The 16,587-nt window shown below is 41.0% G+C and overlaps 1 protein-coding gene across 3 annotated transcripts in view; it reads right to left on the reverse strand.

Annotated features, from left to right (window-relative positions):
- The window catches only part of LGR5 (leucine rich repeat containing G protein-coupled receptor 5), a 117,813-nt gene that overhangs the window by 57,974 nt on the left and 43,252 nt on the right, over window positions 1-16,587 (reverse strand). For all 3 annotated transcript variants that reach the window (XM_040981722.1, XM_040981742.1, XM_040981731.1), the window contains exon 2: window positions 1,200-1,271. In XM_040981722.1, coding sequence (XP_040837656.1) covers window positions 1,200-1,271 — 72 coding nt within the window. The remainder of the gene's footprint in view (window positions 1-1,199; window positions 1,272-16,587) is intronic.

Consider the following 16,587-nt stretch of genomic DNA (forward strand, 5'->3'; position numbering starts at 1 on the left):
TGTCTGAGTCCCCACTTTATTTCTGATCCAGCTCCCTGCTAATGTGCCTGGGAAGAAGCAGAACATGATCTGAGTGTTTGGGGTCCTGGCATCCACACAGGAGACCCTGATGGAGTCTCTGGTTGCTGGCACTGATTAGGATGAGCTCTGACAGTTGTGGTCACAGGGAGTTAACTAGTGGATGGAAGGTTTCTCTATCTTTGTCTCTACCTCTTTCTCTTGCTCTGCTTTAAAATAGAAAAAGTAAATCTCAAAATAAATGATCAATGTAGTAAAATTTGCTCATCATGGGGCATTCTTTCACTTCCCATGGTGGATCATTTAGGGAATCAACAATTCAAGTTACTCCCAAGATTGGACCCTGACTTTAGGATCTAAGAAGCAAGTATTTTCAAAGGAGGTCATGGCCCAAACAGTCCCCTTAATCAGCAGGCAGAGGATTTGCTCCACTGAGGGTGTCCAACGCATCACAGAGCTGTGGATGGTGCAGCACTTCCTCTATGCCCATCGCTCAAAAGCATAAAGGGATCATATGAAGTTTCAAAAGCAGATTTGGGACCGCTAGATTTCATCAAGATCCCTTTGTGTATCATTAACTAATTTTAGCTTTTTTTGGTTATTATTATTATTATCATTTACGGTGAGGTCAGGAATGTGCACTTTTAAGTCTTTTGTGGATTTCCTTTTTTTCCTCCCATGTTGAAGCCTTGAGGGAAGCAAAATTTAAAAGTAGGAAAACAGTAATTAAAAATGATTAGGACAAGAAGTTTTGGTGCTACGCAATGTGGACTCAATTCTCCCTGTCACAGGCTGAACCAAGCAGCAGTTTTGGTTTTGATTATAGCTTCACTTGCTATTTTAATAAACATGAACCACTATTCAAACTTTTAATATCCTGCTGCTTAACTATTTCCAAAGAGCTCTCCAGCTCTTTTAAAAAGCCATTGTTTTCAAATTTTAATTTGTTTGGCTCACTCTCACCTTTAGAAAGTTGTAGCCTCCTGGTAAACTCTTTTATAAGTTGATTTCCAGAATCATAAGCAATTCTCCCCTTGCCCCCCGCCCCAACTAAGTGTTTCCTCATGTGCCAAAACTGTTAGTGCTGACAGCATCTCTGCCTTGCTTTATCTGGTTCCCACAGTAAGTACAAGAATGCATCCAGCGTTGACTGGCTGCATCGGGATGCTGCTGATACTTACAATTCCTCGAGGAAGCGGAGACTGTGCAGGGGACTCGGGGGCAGCTGACTGATGTTGTTCATACTCAGGTCTCTGGAGAGAAGACAGACAGCGTGTGAGGAGTTGTGTCTGCCACTACAAGCAAATCCAGCTGCTCCATTCACACTTATCCAAGCAATGCAGCAAAACGAACTCATTCCTCTGCTTGACAAATGAATTGCTATTGTGCATCAGAAATATGTTCCTTTGGTTGCTCTCTGCCCAATATCATGGACTTGCCGCCAAATTAGAGATGCCAGGAGGAGCTTAAGTGAAATTAGAATTGACTGAAGACCATTCATGGGCATGGTTATAATTTTTCAAATTATGTGAGTAAGACAGCCGAAGAAATAGACGTAACTTAGGTGCAGGCATTACTCGGCTCCGTGTTTTGCTTTGTGTTTTGTGACACAGAGAAATGTCTTCACCGTGCCACTGTGCAAGTCCTGAATCCTGGGACTTTAAGTACCTTGTAAAAACAAATGTTTTGATTCAAAGCAACTCAGAAACAAAACAAAACAAGACAAAAAGCCTATTCCTTCCTTCTAACATGCTCCTTTGCAGGTTCTCAGATTGCATTAAATAAGTGAAATGAACCATGAAACGAGGGTGTAAGGTGATACCGGCTCTGTAGCACACATCCCGCTGGGCCTGCACAGTAGTTCCTGGCACAGGAAACAACAAGCCACTTTGGGCAAAACTCTGTATTTTGGTTTTAAGTGAAACTCTGCATAGTTAGGTTTTCTTCTGCCTTTTTTGGGGGGTCTGTTTTGGGTTTTGTTTTTCTATTTCTTTAGTGTCTCTCACATTACTAGCATTTGCCATCTGTACCTCAGAGTCGAGGACAATGACGCCTGACAACTTCAAGTCAAGATCAGCTCAAGCTTCGTCACATCAGCAGAAGGTGGACTGGAATCACTGAAACTGGAAGAGTCCCAGGTAACACCAACATCATCTGAGACTAAGGGGCCACACTTAAACTTTCCTTGAGAAAAACAATGTGCTTCTTTCCCATCTGAATTATTCCTATGATTGAAGAGGATACTCCCATGTACCCACTGCAGGAGGTATCAGTACAGAGAGATGAGTTCTTCCTGTTAAACACTAACCTTAAGTCACTGATGCTGAATTGAAGGATTATTCACTACCCTTCTACCGTCACAAGTATGTGCAAGGAAAAGAAAAGATTTTCTAAAAAAGGCTTTTGGATAATTATTAGTGAAAAATAAGAAGCCATGGAGATGCTATATGCTCAAGTTGAAACAACATCATAAACACAGACTAAAACGTTGTGGTGATCAACTTTTTAAAATCTGGATTTTTCTGGCAATGTCTGAAGAAGGACAACGATTGATAAACACTTTCAATTTTCCACGTAAATATTGCTCAAAAATCACCAGGTCATTTAGTTCATGGATCAGCCACTTATCAGTCTGATTCTAGATTCTTCACGGTGACTTCTTCCTCCAGTCTCTGTAGCCTTCATATGACTCCGAGATCTTCACTTATTTTTATTGCTATCTCATGCATTTCCTAAAAGGATCAGAGTGGTTTGCTTTTGCAGCGTATTTATTAGTAAATCTAGATCCAACCAGTCTCAACATAAAGACATCTGGTGTGGACAGCATCGGCTTTCTTAGATTTTTCCATGTGATGCGTAAATCAGTTTGTGACAAACACCGATACTTCCTATTTGCAGAGAGTTCTGAAGAGAACAAGGGCATTTATATGCTAACGTGACTCATAAGCACCGCACACTGTTTTCACCTGAGTATTTGTTATTCTGTCTCAGTGTTTCAGGCGATTTTCTGTAAGCATCAGTGTCTAGTTGCTTTATAGAATCTCTTGTAGGTCTGGAACCCCTACCTGAGGCAGAAGAAAGAGCACAGGTCCACCTGAGAAAGGACACCTGTGCAGGCATCCTCAGATTCAAACAAGCGTGTCTTCAGTCAACAGTCTGAAACCCTGTGAATAGCTAATTCCAATCAGAAAGGAGTGTCTTCATTCTCTTCTTTTTAAGAGCAGGGTTGTGGCATAGAGGGTTAAGCTGCTGCTTCAGACTGATTAGTCTGCTGATGTGCCTGGGAAGCCAGCAAATTGTGGCACCATGCGAGAGGCTCACAAAGAGTTCTAGGCTCCTGTCTTGGGCCTGGACCAGTTCTGGCCATTGTAGTCATCTGGGGGAGTGAAACAGTTGACAGAATGTCATTTTCTCTTTGTCTTGCCCTCTCCCTCTTTTTGTTCTGTCGGGTAAACACATAAATGAATCTTTTTAAATACATGAAGAAAATATCTCCCTTTCCCAACAGGAATAACTTCCTATTCCTCCCTGATGAGCTTGCACCACTAAATCATTCCTTTATTTCTGATGCAAGTTGTTTTCTTTTTATAGTCTCTAGCAATTCATGTAAGCTTAGCATATTGAAAATCTGAGCTAACGGATCCTGTAGGACATTAGAACTTTGAAAGGATTCAAATGTTCAGCCAAAGCTGAGCACCACTATACAGGAGCACCTATACATTTCCAGGTGAGTTCTTTGAAATCTACAACATTCAAAATTTGGGCGCCATGACTAAAGCAGCTGTCTTCTTTGAGTTTCTATGGGCCTCTCTTCAACAAACAATATCTGTCCCTTGAAAATATTTTTTGCTATGTTCAGTTTTGGTTTGTTTTTCATTGGGCAAATGCTAATTGAGCATTCACTGTGGTCAGGTTTTATTCCAGAGAATGTATCTGAGTCATCTTAAACTTCTTTTCCCACCATCTACACATCCAGAGCTGCCCAGGCTTAAGTCTACCCCAGAGATCCCTCCAGCATCTGGTTTTTCTTCTTAGTTAGCTACCTTCAGCCAGGCCATTGTCATACTGGGAATTCTTCAGCTCTCCATGCCTGTTGAGTCCCCTCATTCTTGATTACACTACATTTTTATTTGAAAGTCAGAATGGCGCGCGTACACGCACATACACACGCACACACACACATACAGAAAGCAGAAGGGCGAGACTTTCTATTCCCTGTTTATTTATTTATTTTTAAGATTTATTTTATTTTTATTGGAAAGGTAGATTTACAGAAAAAAAGAAGATGCAGAGAGAAAGATCTTCCATTAGCTGTTTCACTCCCCTATGTGGCTGCAATGGCTGGAGCTGAGCTAATCTGAAGCCAGGAGTCAGGAGCTTCTTCCAGGTCTCCCACATGGATGCACAGTCCTAAGGCTCTGGGCTTTCCCCTATTGTTTTTCTGGGTCACCAGCAGGGAGCTGGATGGGAATGGAGCAGCCAGGATATGAACAAGTGCCCATATGGGATCCTGGCACATGCCCGGTGAGGATTTAGCCACTGAATCATCATACTGTGCCCTCTATTCACTGTTTCACTCCCCAGTTGGCAAGGATGGTCAGTGCTGGTCTAGACTGCATCCGAGCTTCAATCAGGTCTGCCACTTACATGGCAGGAGCCTTAATATTAGCTTGGTCCACCTTCAGCTGCTTTCCCAGATGCATTAGCAGGGAGCTGGGTCAGAAGTGGAGGCAGTCGGAACCTAAATTGGTTTATCTGACATGCAGGCAACACGAACCACAATGCTGGTGCCTTAATTACCTTCTACACCACAGCACAGTCACTCTCAAACATCCATCTGATATATATTTTTTTCAGTTCATCTGACCTTTATTGTATGCAGGTTCACTGCTAGCCATCAGAAATGTCTGTCCTTTCTTTCGGGTGTGTGTGGGTGGGAGTGAGTTGGAAAACAACTCCCTCTTCTGGTGCGGATAGATGTGTGAGGAAGTACAGAAGAGATCCTTGGCCTGCGGATGAAGTGGTGGCCGGGCAGAGTTGGGCAGGTGTTTGCATGCATGGAGGAGTCTCTCTGAGGAATGCACCCTGCCCTACCTAGTACTATGAGACAGTCTTGACTGCCCTACCTGAGATGATCCACTGTCTTCTGCAATGGTGTCTAACTGCTTAGGCTCTTCACCTTCTGCTTCAATCTGTTTCTATCTTGATTTGCTCTCTTCTGTTACCCAAAGTTTCTTGCTGTTGCCCTTTGCACTTGTCTTTTTGGTGTGTGACTTTCCCACTGGGATACAGTAGCCTCTTCATTGCCAAATCACAACTTCCTCATGCTTCCTGCTCCCTGCCCCCTGCCTTTCAAAACTCAGTTCAATGGATTCCCATGTTTCTGCCCCAATTTCCTGTCCATCTGAGTGGTTCTCTGCTTCTGCAACCAGCCCTTTGATGCTTCCCAAGGCCTTTGCCTCATCTAACTCCATGGCTTAGTTCATCTGTTGGTCCCCTGAATCACTGACTCACACACATGCGCAAATCCTGGGTATTTGTCTTTGGTTTCATTTTCCTGGCAAAACCCCAGCTCTGGGGGAAAAAAAAAATCATAATTCATCTTCTCTGTTACTATCCCAGAGTTCTGAGTGCTACTAAAAGGAAAACTTACAAATGTGCAGACTAGTGTGTATAAAAACTCATGGTGTTTGTGGGTTCTCAACACCACTACATAATTTTGTTGTTACTGCTCACCTCTCTCCACTGGGAACCATTGCCAATCTTTACCACTGGCCTCAAACCTCTTTATCAACAACTGTTCTCATCATGCCCATGGGACACCTTCCCTCTCGGTTCATGGAAGTATCTGGAGTTCTTTGGACCACCAACGATGAAAGATGCCTAATTCTTATTCTCTTTTGTCCCCTGCTTACCATATTGCATATTTTCCTCCTTTCTCAGACATCCTCAAGGGTCCCATCCCTTTTGTATGGGGTATAGTACATCACCCCATGCTGTAGACTTTTCCCCTCCAAATCAATATATCCCAACATGAAGATGGGGCCTCTGGGAGGTAATTAGACCATGAGGGCGGAACTCTCCAGATGGGATTCCTGTCTGTAGAAGAAGAGACACGAGAGACCTCTGCTGTCTGCTATGCTGTCTGAAAACTGAGGAAGAAGGCTCTCCCCTGACACCTGATCTTATGCTACACTGATCTTGGATTTCTCAGCCTCTGTGATTTGGTATATCTTGATCTCAGAAGTGGGAGAAATAAAGATCGTTTTTTTTTAAATCACCCAGCCTATGCTAATTTTTATAGTAGCCAGATTTAAGAAATTTCTTAAAAATTTCCATTTCCTACACTTTTGACATTTTCTTTGCCTTTTTCAATGTATAAATATTGTTATGTCTTCCCCCTGTGGAAGAAAAGGACAGGGGTTGGTGTTGTGGCATGGCCTGTTAAGTTGCTGCCTGCAATGCTGGCATCCCATATGGCAGCATTGAGTTGAGTCTCTCCTGCTAAGCTTCTGATCCAGGAAGGCAGTGCAAGATGGCCCAAGTTCTTGAACCCTTGTCATCTACAGGGGAAACCTGGATGGAGCTCTTAGCTCTTGACCTCAGCTGGGCCCAGTCTTAGCCACTGTTTGTGGGTGAATGATCTGTTTCTTTTTGTAACTCCGTCTTTCAAATAATTAAGCAAAAATGACCAAAAACAATCCCCAGGGTTTTCTGCTCTCATGTCCCCTTACAGCTGTGGCTCAGTGCTTCTCGTTAACTTTAGGACTTGAAGGCAGTTGGCAAGCTCCTTTGTGTTCTCTCACCATCCCGCAACACACAGCCTACTACCTCTATTCCTACAGTGAAACTGCTCTTGTCAGGGGACTGTGACCTCCACAGTATCAAACCTAATGAACACTTGACTCACTAGTGGGCCTCTCTCTTGCCCTAGGTACCTTGTTCCCATGAACTACACACTCTCTTGGTTTCCAGTGTAATTCAAGGCTGTCATTCTTTCAGGAATCTTTCTAGGCTTTCTCAGTCTTTCTACTTTATGGAATCCTTTGCAGGATTTTCTCCTGATCATGCTGTAAATGTTAGTTTTATGTGGGGTTCTGCCCTTGATCTATGACTCTTTAATTTCTCTTGTCTGCTTCTTGGAGGCTGTTACTTCGAGTTATAAGTTGAAGTATCATTTACATGCCCAGCATCCCACTTCCATATCCATATACTTAGTCATGACCTCTCATATAGGTTATATTTTCACCTCCCTTCTGGATTTGCCCATTTAGCAATCTCAAAGCAAAGTACCATATGTAAAATTGAAATAATTATTTCCCAATCCAAATATTTTTTTTTGCATCTAAGTCCAGTTTTCAGTTAATACCACCACCATCTTCTCATCAAGCTCCAAGTCTAGTAACTATCCAAGATTCCTTCCTCTGTTTTACATTCCTAACTATCCCTTTACTCTGACCAGACTGTGCCAGGTTGCAAGCCCTCCCTATATCCAACACAGTCATTTGAAATCATCTTTTGATGTCACTTTCTACTATTCTTGTCCCTTTACATCACTTCAAATGACAGCTACAACAGTCTATCAAAAAAAAAAAAAACCGAACAAAACCAAACATACAAAAAATGGAGTTAGCCAACTTATCACCTAGCTTAAAATCCTTTCATGATTCTCATTCACTCTTACATGATGTTTACATTTCTTTTTTCTTCTTTTTTAAAGATTTATTTTATTTTTTACTGGAAAGGCAGATTCTACAGAGAGGAGGAGATAAATAAAGATCTTGCATTTGCTGGTTCACTCCCCAAATGGCGGCAATGACCAGAGCTGAGCTGATCCGAAGTCATGAACCAGTAGCTTCTTTTTATTTCTCTTTTTTTTTTTAAAAAAAGATTTATTTATTTTTATTGGAAAGTCAGATATACACAGAGGAGGAGAGACAGAGAGGAAAATCTTCCATCCAATGATTCACTCCCCAAGTAACCGCAATGGCCGCAGCTGAGCCAATCTGAAACCAGGAGCTTCTTCCAGGTCTCCCACATGCATGCAGAGTCCCAAGGCTTTGGGCCATCCTCGACTGCTTTCCTAGGCCACAGGCAGGGAGCTGGATGGGAAGTGGAGCAGTTGAGATACGAACCAGCATCCATATGGGATCCTGGCGCATGCTGCACCCATGATGTCTACATTGTATGTACAAGGATATTTCAAACATTTGTGGAAAATGGAATGAAAAGTTTATAAGAAGGGCTGTAAGGCACAGTATGTTCAGCTGCCACTTAGGATGCCCTTATCCCACACCAGAATGGTTGGGTTAAGGTCCTACCTTTGCTTCCAAGCCAGTTTCCTACTAATGTGACTGGGAAGTAGCAGATGGTGGCCCAAGGTCTTTGGTTCCTGCTATTCATACAAGACATTCAGATTGAGTTCCTGTTCCTGGCTCCTGGGTTTGAAATTGTCAAACCCTGGTTGTTGTGACATTTGGGGAATGAATCAGTGGATGGAAGTTCTCCCACTGCCCTCTCTCTTTCTGCTTCCCTCTGTCTCTCCTCGTGTGTATGTGTGTGTGTGCGTGTGTGTGTGTGTGCACGCATGCACATTGTGTCTGTGTGTCATACTGATTTTCAAGTAAGTAAGTAAATGTATTTTAAAATTTTAGTTTATTTTGGTGCAAGACTTTTCAATCCTTGAATTTGGGGGAGGCTCTCAAAAGTTTAAGGAAAACATTTGTTGTGGAAAAGCCATGAAGAGATTTCAAAATTTTTGTGAACAAAATAAACTTCTTTTTTAATTCCATTTTCCACAAACTTTTAAAAATACCCGCCTATGTGCCTGATGCCCACAGTCAGCTCTAACTCCTCGTGGTAAGGGGCCACTCTTCATTTCCGTGTTTTTAGTGCCTAGCAGTTTTTGCCAAATAAGAGTTACTCACTGAATTGAGCCTCATCTACTGCCACCTTCCTGTGACTGAGCAGGTGATGTTACCCAATCCTTTTGCTCCTTTTTAAAAGCCACATTTCACACCAAATGGCCACAATGCTTCTAAGAGCATGAGGAGTATAACTCTCCTGGGACAGAACACTGCGGAACAAACTCTATTTGGACTGTGCGCATCCTTGCAATGGTTTTTCCCTTCACTCCTATTTGGGCTCCCTCTCTTCAGCTGACCCCATTTTCTCTCTGTTCTTTAATTCCTAGATGCTCATCCGTTGAAAAGTGAGCGTTACTTTTTCCATGCCCAAGCCTAGGCATAATGACATTGGTGCTATTATCTGTTATTTCTCCTCTAACTCACCACTTTTTCTCTCCTTTTCCTTTTCACTTTCTTCTGCTAACGTATATTTTTCATCATTTCTATGGCTTTGTTGTAGGAGGTGTGACGAATACTTAGTCCTCAATCTTACAGTGCAGCCATTCTGTCTGCATTTGCAAATGGTACCTGATTCAATGAACAAGGAGGCCCTTCCTAATCATGCTATTACCAGAAAATTAAGGGGAAAAAACTCCCAAAACAAAATAGGGTTCTTTCTTTAATCTCTGCCACAATGAAAGACAAATATTTTGCTCTTTAGTTGCATAGCACAATTCTGATTTCTTCTGAGCACAAGTTTTATATTTGTCTTGTGAGATCCAGCAGCATTTAGCCCTCTGCCAAACACCTCTGTGAACAATGGATCCAGGATGGAGCCATTCCAGCACTTTTAGATTGATCACTTTTCAAGTATGCTTCTTGAGGTAAGCCCTCTTGTGAACTTCAAAGGGAAAAGCACAGGCTTGAAAAAGTATTTTTTGATAGTGTGAATAATGTTGTGTTCAGCTACTTTTGTTGTAGTATTGTTTTTAACAGCAGAATATTTTTTTTTGACAGTTGAGCACATATAGGGAAATGCATAAATCTTAAATGTTCAGCTTGACGAATTTTCACAGTGTGAGTACGCCTCACACCATTATGAATGAAGAAACAGAATAGTGTCTTTGCCGCTGACTCCCCTCATGGTCCCTTCTATTCATTATTCCCCACCAAAAACAACCAGTGCCCTGACCCATAAGATTTTAAATTAATTTTGCTTATTTATGATCTGTTTATAAATGGAATCATATGGTGCTTAAGATTTTCTCTATGTCTAGCTTCTTTGCTCATTATGCTTGTTAGATTTATTCATATACTGTCCATAGCAATAATTATTCTTTCTCTATGCAGTATAGCATTGCAGTTTACTACTAAATCGCAATATGTGTATCCATCCAACCAACCACTAATGGACATTCGAGTTATTTTTAGTTTGCAGTTATCATGAACTGTGTTGCTCTAAACACTTTCTAAATGGGGCTTTATGGACTATAATTACGGCATAGTGGGATAAATGCCATGCGCGATGCCAGCATCCCCTTCTGAAGTGCCAGTTAGAGTGTCAGATCCTCTGTTTCTGATTCAGCTTTCTGGCTTCTGGCTTTACCCTGGCTCAGATCTAGCTATGCAAGGCAATTTGGGGAGTGAACCAGTAAATGGAAGATCTCTCTCTCTCTCCGTTTTTCTCTCTCCTTCTGTCACGCTGCCTTTCAAATAAGCGAATAGAACTTCCAAAAGTATGTCTCTAGTTGAAAATACATAATGTGCATTTCTGCTGGGATATACCCTAGGAGTGGGATCACTAGGTTTTGGAGTATGTATATGTTCAGCTTTAGTACATATTGATTGCCAAACAGTTCTCTAAAATAGTTGTATCAGTTTGTGATCCCACCCATAGCATATTAGAATAAGAAATGTTTTACATTACTTGTTGCTAGTTGTTACTACCAGGACTGGTGTTAATTTTCTTTCTATTGTTTTGGCAGTTATGCCATGGCATCACATTATGGTTTCAATCTGCAGTTCTCTTGTGTTGAGAGTTGAAAATCTTCTCATAAGACTTTGGGTTATTAAGACACTCTGCAGCTATAAACTGCTAGTAGAAAGTTTTATCTTATTTGGTAATCTCCAAATTAGAGATGAAACATACTTCTTACAACAAGTAAAATTATACACTGATATATGAAGGGAAGCCAGTAATCTCTCCTTTTCTAATATTAGTTGATCTGAATAAAACTGAGTGAGGCATTTAAACACTTTGTGCCTCAGTTCACCATCCGGGTCATCTGTGAAATGAAAATAATGATGGCATCTGTTTCAGAAAACTGTTAGGGCACATAAATGCATTAATATAGATAAAAATACTCAAAGTAACATTTGGACTTTATAAGCACTACATATTTTGCTCTATCATCATCATCATTATTATCATGCCAAATCTCTTCCTGCTTTTGCAAATCATACTTCTGGCCTATACAGATATATCCAGGATCAAGTTAATTTAGCTTGTTGATATTTATAGTTATCACAAAAAATCTTTATAGAAGTATAGGATAGTCCAAACACGTTCAGAGATAGTTGGTTTATTTTCTGCTTGTTCCAACAATGGCCCTATTACTATTCGTATTTTAATAGAAGGTTCAAAGAAACAGAACCATAAGCCAAAGCTCATTTGAAAATGTTTTCATTATAATTAGAGTCTTAACAGGTGGAAATAGTTAATGGGGTTGGGCATTCATCTGCCTTGTTTTTATGTTATGACAACAAGAGATAGAAGTAAGTTATTTGTGAAGAGATCAGTTTTCCAGGAACCTCATGTACTCAGAACACACCCCAAGATAGAGAAATATGTAAACAGGCAAAAAGACAAACCAACTGAATCAACCAACCAATGACAACATCATCAACAGCAAATCCTTTCTGAATAGCTGGAGTCAGGAGCCCACACAGTCAGGCACACATGTTTATGTGCTTTCCTCTAATCAGAAGGGAAGTGTTCCTTGTCTGGGAAACCTTCGTGTTTGTTTTGCTTTTAGTTCATAGAAGCAATTTACCAATGGGTGGCAGACTCAAGAAGGCTGGCAACAATGTGGGAAAGAAAATTTAGAAACAAATTATAAAAATGAGAAATTATATCAAACATTGAGCTGTTTGATCATTTCTCATGGAAGTATCTAGATACCTCAAATGCTCTCAAGGACAGCCAATACTACCCCCAACTCGCAAACAGTGCAGTGCTTTGTAAATGCTTAAGGACTGTATAACCATGAAAAACAGGAGAGAAAGTTAAGCATTTAGAAATATATTAAAGTTCTATCTTTTCTGCCACTTTTTTTCTCTAGGCAGTTCCATCTAGCTACACAGAATGAACGTTTCTAGCCTTTATCTTTCATCAGAGCCATAGATCTTAATTTCCAAACACCACGGGTCTGCTAACACATTTCAAGTTGAGCTCATTATTTTTTTTTCTGACCCAGCTTTCTTTCTTTCTTTTGGTTTCTCATGTTGATGAATACATTCTCTTTATCTCAGTCAACAAAGCAGAAACCTCAGGTTCTTTTCATTTTTTTTACATCCTCTTATCATTCATGATCACTTTTCCCAAAGTGATCATTAGCACTATTGATTAATATGCTTGAAATGTTTCTGGGATAATAACTAGTATGACTTGATACCAAGCACCACACACACACACACACACGACCTAATCTGTCTTTAGGTAACAACACATTTTATAGATGAAGAGACAGTCCTGCAGCACTTAGGCAGAGTCAGGGTCTGAACGCTGACTCTAGAGTTGGGTGGTTCTGTCCATGGACTGTCTCCTTGAATGCTGGAACCCCTGGCCTACCTCCCATTTTTTCCTGCCCTAATCTAAATGGGGTCCTCATCTCTGGTTGGCCTTTTTCACTCTGAAGGAGTATCATGGATGTTGAGCTGCCTCGGGGACAGCATCCTCTCGCCTTGTCCTACCCTGTCCATGCCTTGGGGAGTCTGGCTGCTCTGATATTTCTACCAGCTACTCTGGAGGGAGTGCTTACACTGCTCTAGACCATCTCCTCTGCCTCTACTGAGGTGTTAGATTGTTCCTTAGGGGTCCTTCTGGACCCCACAACCTTCAGCTGCGGACTGACTGCTCTCCCAATCCCAGACTCTGGAATCCTAAGCTTTACCCCTGTCGTAGAGGGGAGGACACACTGCTGCAGTGGCTATTACTGGCCTTCTCTGCCTTTGTCCTTACCCCTTTATCCATCTGATGTACCTTATTTTCTTTTCTCTGAAAGATAACAGAATTGACATTCTCTACTTCACTTCCTTTCCTTTCATCCTTATAACAAAAACTAAACTTCTATTTGTCTAGAACCTCACAGTTTGCAAGCCACTTTCAGAACCACAAATTCTTTCAAATTTACCTTAGGTGCAGCAATGTCAGATTCAAACTTTATTTGCAGGAGGCTGATTTGAAATTTGGAAAAATATATTGTGTGATGTGTGTGACATTTTAACAAGGACATCCAGAGTCCAAGACTATGTAATAATTCTCAATACTGATGTTTCCTCGATAAATGTGTTTTGTTTCAGACACCTGGTTTTGGAACTAGAACAAGATTTGCCAAGCTTAATGCTCTTAGTATTTTGGGCTAATCATTCTTGGTCCTGAGCATTGAAGAGCATTTGGCATCACCCCTGGCTCCAGATTCCAGAGCACCAACTTCCACTTGTGACAACCAAGGCCTTTTGTATACTGTTATAGGTTGCACTATGTCTCCCTCAAAATTTCTACTTGAACTTCTAACTTATAATAACTAAATGTGACTGCATTTGGAGATAGGATCTTAAAAAGAAAACTAAGTTAAAATGAGGTTATTGGGGTGGGTGCTTATCTGATGTGACCATTGTAGACATATGTACAAAAGGGAAGGCTGTGAGAAGGTACTGAAAGTTGGCCATTTTCAGGAGCAAGAGCTGGGTCTCAGAAGACACCTCTGTTACTGCAGTCTTCCACCCTGTGTACCTTATTATGTAGGACCCAGCAAACACACACAATTACGTTGCCAAAGACGTGACCCCAAGCACTGGTCATCCGGTTGCTAATTACTAAACCAGTACATAAATAGCAAACACAAAACCAATAACTTCACTTTTTTGATCACAGAAAAATTAAGTTTCTAATAAGTTTTTTTTTCTTCAAAAGAAGACATTTAGAGGAACCTTTCTCCCTGACTCCCTTTTATACTCTAAATCTCTTTTAGTAGCTAGTGTTAGTACTTCACAATTGGTTAATAAAAATATAACATAAAAAGCAGAGCAAAAAGATGTAAAGATGTAATCTATCTATTCACCTATTAATCTAAAATACAGGGAGCGACTCAGGTTATGTCATTGAGTCTCTCTAAAATGCTGGGCTGTGGTGGTCCTAATGAATTCACAATTATTACCCAGGAAAGACACCAAAAAGAAAAATTTCAAATAGAGTTTTCCCAGAGCAGCCACTGAAACAATCAGTTCTGTTTTATTTTATTCTGGCATTGTTTTTCCTATCTTGTGCAACACCAAGAAACGTCTGGCAGTTCATATGGTATGACTACAGGGTCTTTCCAAAAGAGCAATCTTTCTCTCTGACCCACATTCCATGTCATATCCCAAAGCACCCACAAGGCTCCGAGCAACTGTTGTTAAAGGCGGCTATCCTATCTCAGTTCATGAGTTCAATATTTCTTGCTGTCTGCCTGTCGTTTGCAGAATAGAGCTTAAATACTATTACCCAAGTTTTGTAGGAGAAAAGGAAAAAGAGTTAAAGTTTGAGAAAGTGATCAGGGTCTCAAATGATGGTCCAGTCATCAAGCTGCTGGTAGACCTTGGTCACGTACATGCTTCTATGGCATTCACTTACTGTTGCTGTATGGTAACCTATTTCATGCTGCCAAGGGGAGGATTAAATGAGATAAAGTGTATGAAAGCTCTCTAAAGGGTCTATAACTATTGGTTAGAGTATTCGTGGTCCATCTCTATTCCACTGGATTAGACTCATCCCTCCCTAAATCATTCCATGTTCCATTTAATCAGAATGACTTTTATTCTTTTACTGGGTTCTGAAGTTTTGCCCTTCAGATGGACACAAGAAGTATATTCCTGGCAACCTTGCTCTTTCAGGGAAGGGATTTGGAGAACACTGTCTGATAGCTTCCTGCATCAGAGCATTGCTGGAGCTGTGAAGATGCCAGAAGAATGGCAGATCAGTTGCCTGGCACAAAGCCTTGCTCAGAGGAAGCATTTGTCATCTACCATGAGTCACATTTGCTTGCTTAAATCCTACTCTGTCTTCATTCCTAAGTGCTCTTCCATTTCTGGCACCTACTTCTTCCCCTTACGCTCTGCAGCAGACTCAGCCTTCCAAAAGAGAATCTGAGTTTTCCAGCACTTTCTGGAATCCTCCAATGGACTCCTCTTCAGTCTGAGATGAAATCTAAGCGCCTGAGTCTGGCTGACACAGCCCTGCATGAGTCACTGGCTTTGGCTACACCTGAGACCACGCAGCACCACCTCACCTAATATCCTTTCTGTTCTCTGGGCTTTGCTATGCCCCTCCAGCCTCCCCTCCAATGGCTGGCCTCTCCTCATCCATCTGTATCACTTTTTTTTTTTCCAGTTAAGGCTTCCTGATTGTCCACTCTGGTATAAGGTCCTTTCCACCAATTCTTTGCTCTTCTGCTTTCCTTCCCCTGCCTGCCCCCTCGCCCACCCCCACCACATTCATTCTTCTCACTTAGAATAGTTTGTGGTCACATCTTTCTTGACTTCCTGTCTTCCTTTCTTGACTGCTGGGAGGGCAGGGGTGTGCTAAATCACCAGCTTTCAGCACAGCATCTGGTGCACGGTTGACACTCAATAAATACTCTTGTTGAGTGACTGACTGCTGCATGAATGCTGCGTTCCCTGGCACTGTTCCCTTTTTTACTTCTGGGATGGTTATTTGAAATAAGCATGTTTTTTCTGGGTCTGGGAGGATAGTACAGCAAGCAGCTTAAAGAATGCTGTATCTTCCTTCTGTTTCTCTTAAATGTTGGCTAAAAATGTACTTTTCAAAAAGTATTACCCAAGCAATATTGGTTTGTTAAAGCTATGAATGAACTGGTAAAAATGAGAGTCTGAAAAGGTTCACTGATTAGTTTTTGAATTAGCTTCCAGTTGGATACAGAAATATGATTATGTAATCAGATCAAATAGAAAGGTGCAGATTCCATTCCTTGTTTTGCTGTTGAACAATATATGAGCCAATGTAGATAAAAAGATGCTAAGTTGAAAAACATTTGCCCATAAAGTGGAAGGATCTTTACTGTTCTTACTTCAGTGACATAGCAATTGGATGTGCTATTTATAATGTGTACGTTGGGAGTTTGAAATGCCTGTAATACACTTCATCAGCTCTTAGTTTTGCAGTGCTCTCAAGACGGAATTTAAAGTAAAGCAGTAAAGAACAGACATTGAGTCTTAAAAAGAATGAAATGCTACAAAACAGGCCTTGAACTGTATTCAACAACCTAAGACTTTGATTTAAATATGCTTTTGTTTAAACTAAAATAAGTCTGTAAATACTGGCCTGCATTTAGAATGACGAGAGACAAAATTTTTCTCCCTGCCGTTGAGGTGCTTTCCATCTATCTTCTGAAAATAATTTCTTAGCTTAAAATGTGTCTGCCTTTCAGTCTTAGACTGATGGACC

This window comes from Ochotona curzoniae, unplaced genomic scaffold (assembly GCF_017591425.1).
Source record: "Ochotona curzoniae isolate NIBS_2020 unplaced genomic scaffold, NIBS_Ocur_1.0 contig_1014, whole genome shotgun sequence".
Classification (NCBI taxonomy): Eukaryota; Metazoa; Chordata; class Mammalia; order Lagomorpha; family Ochotonidae; genus Ochotona; species Ochotona curzoniae.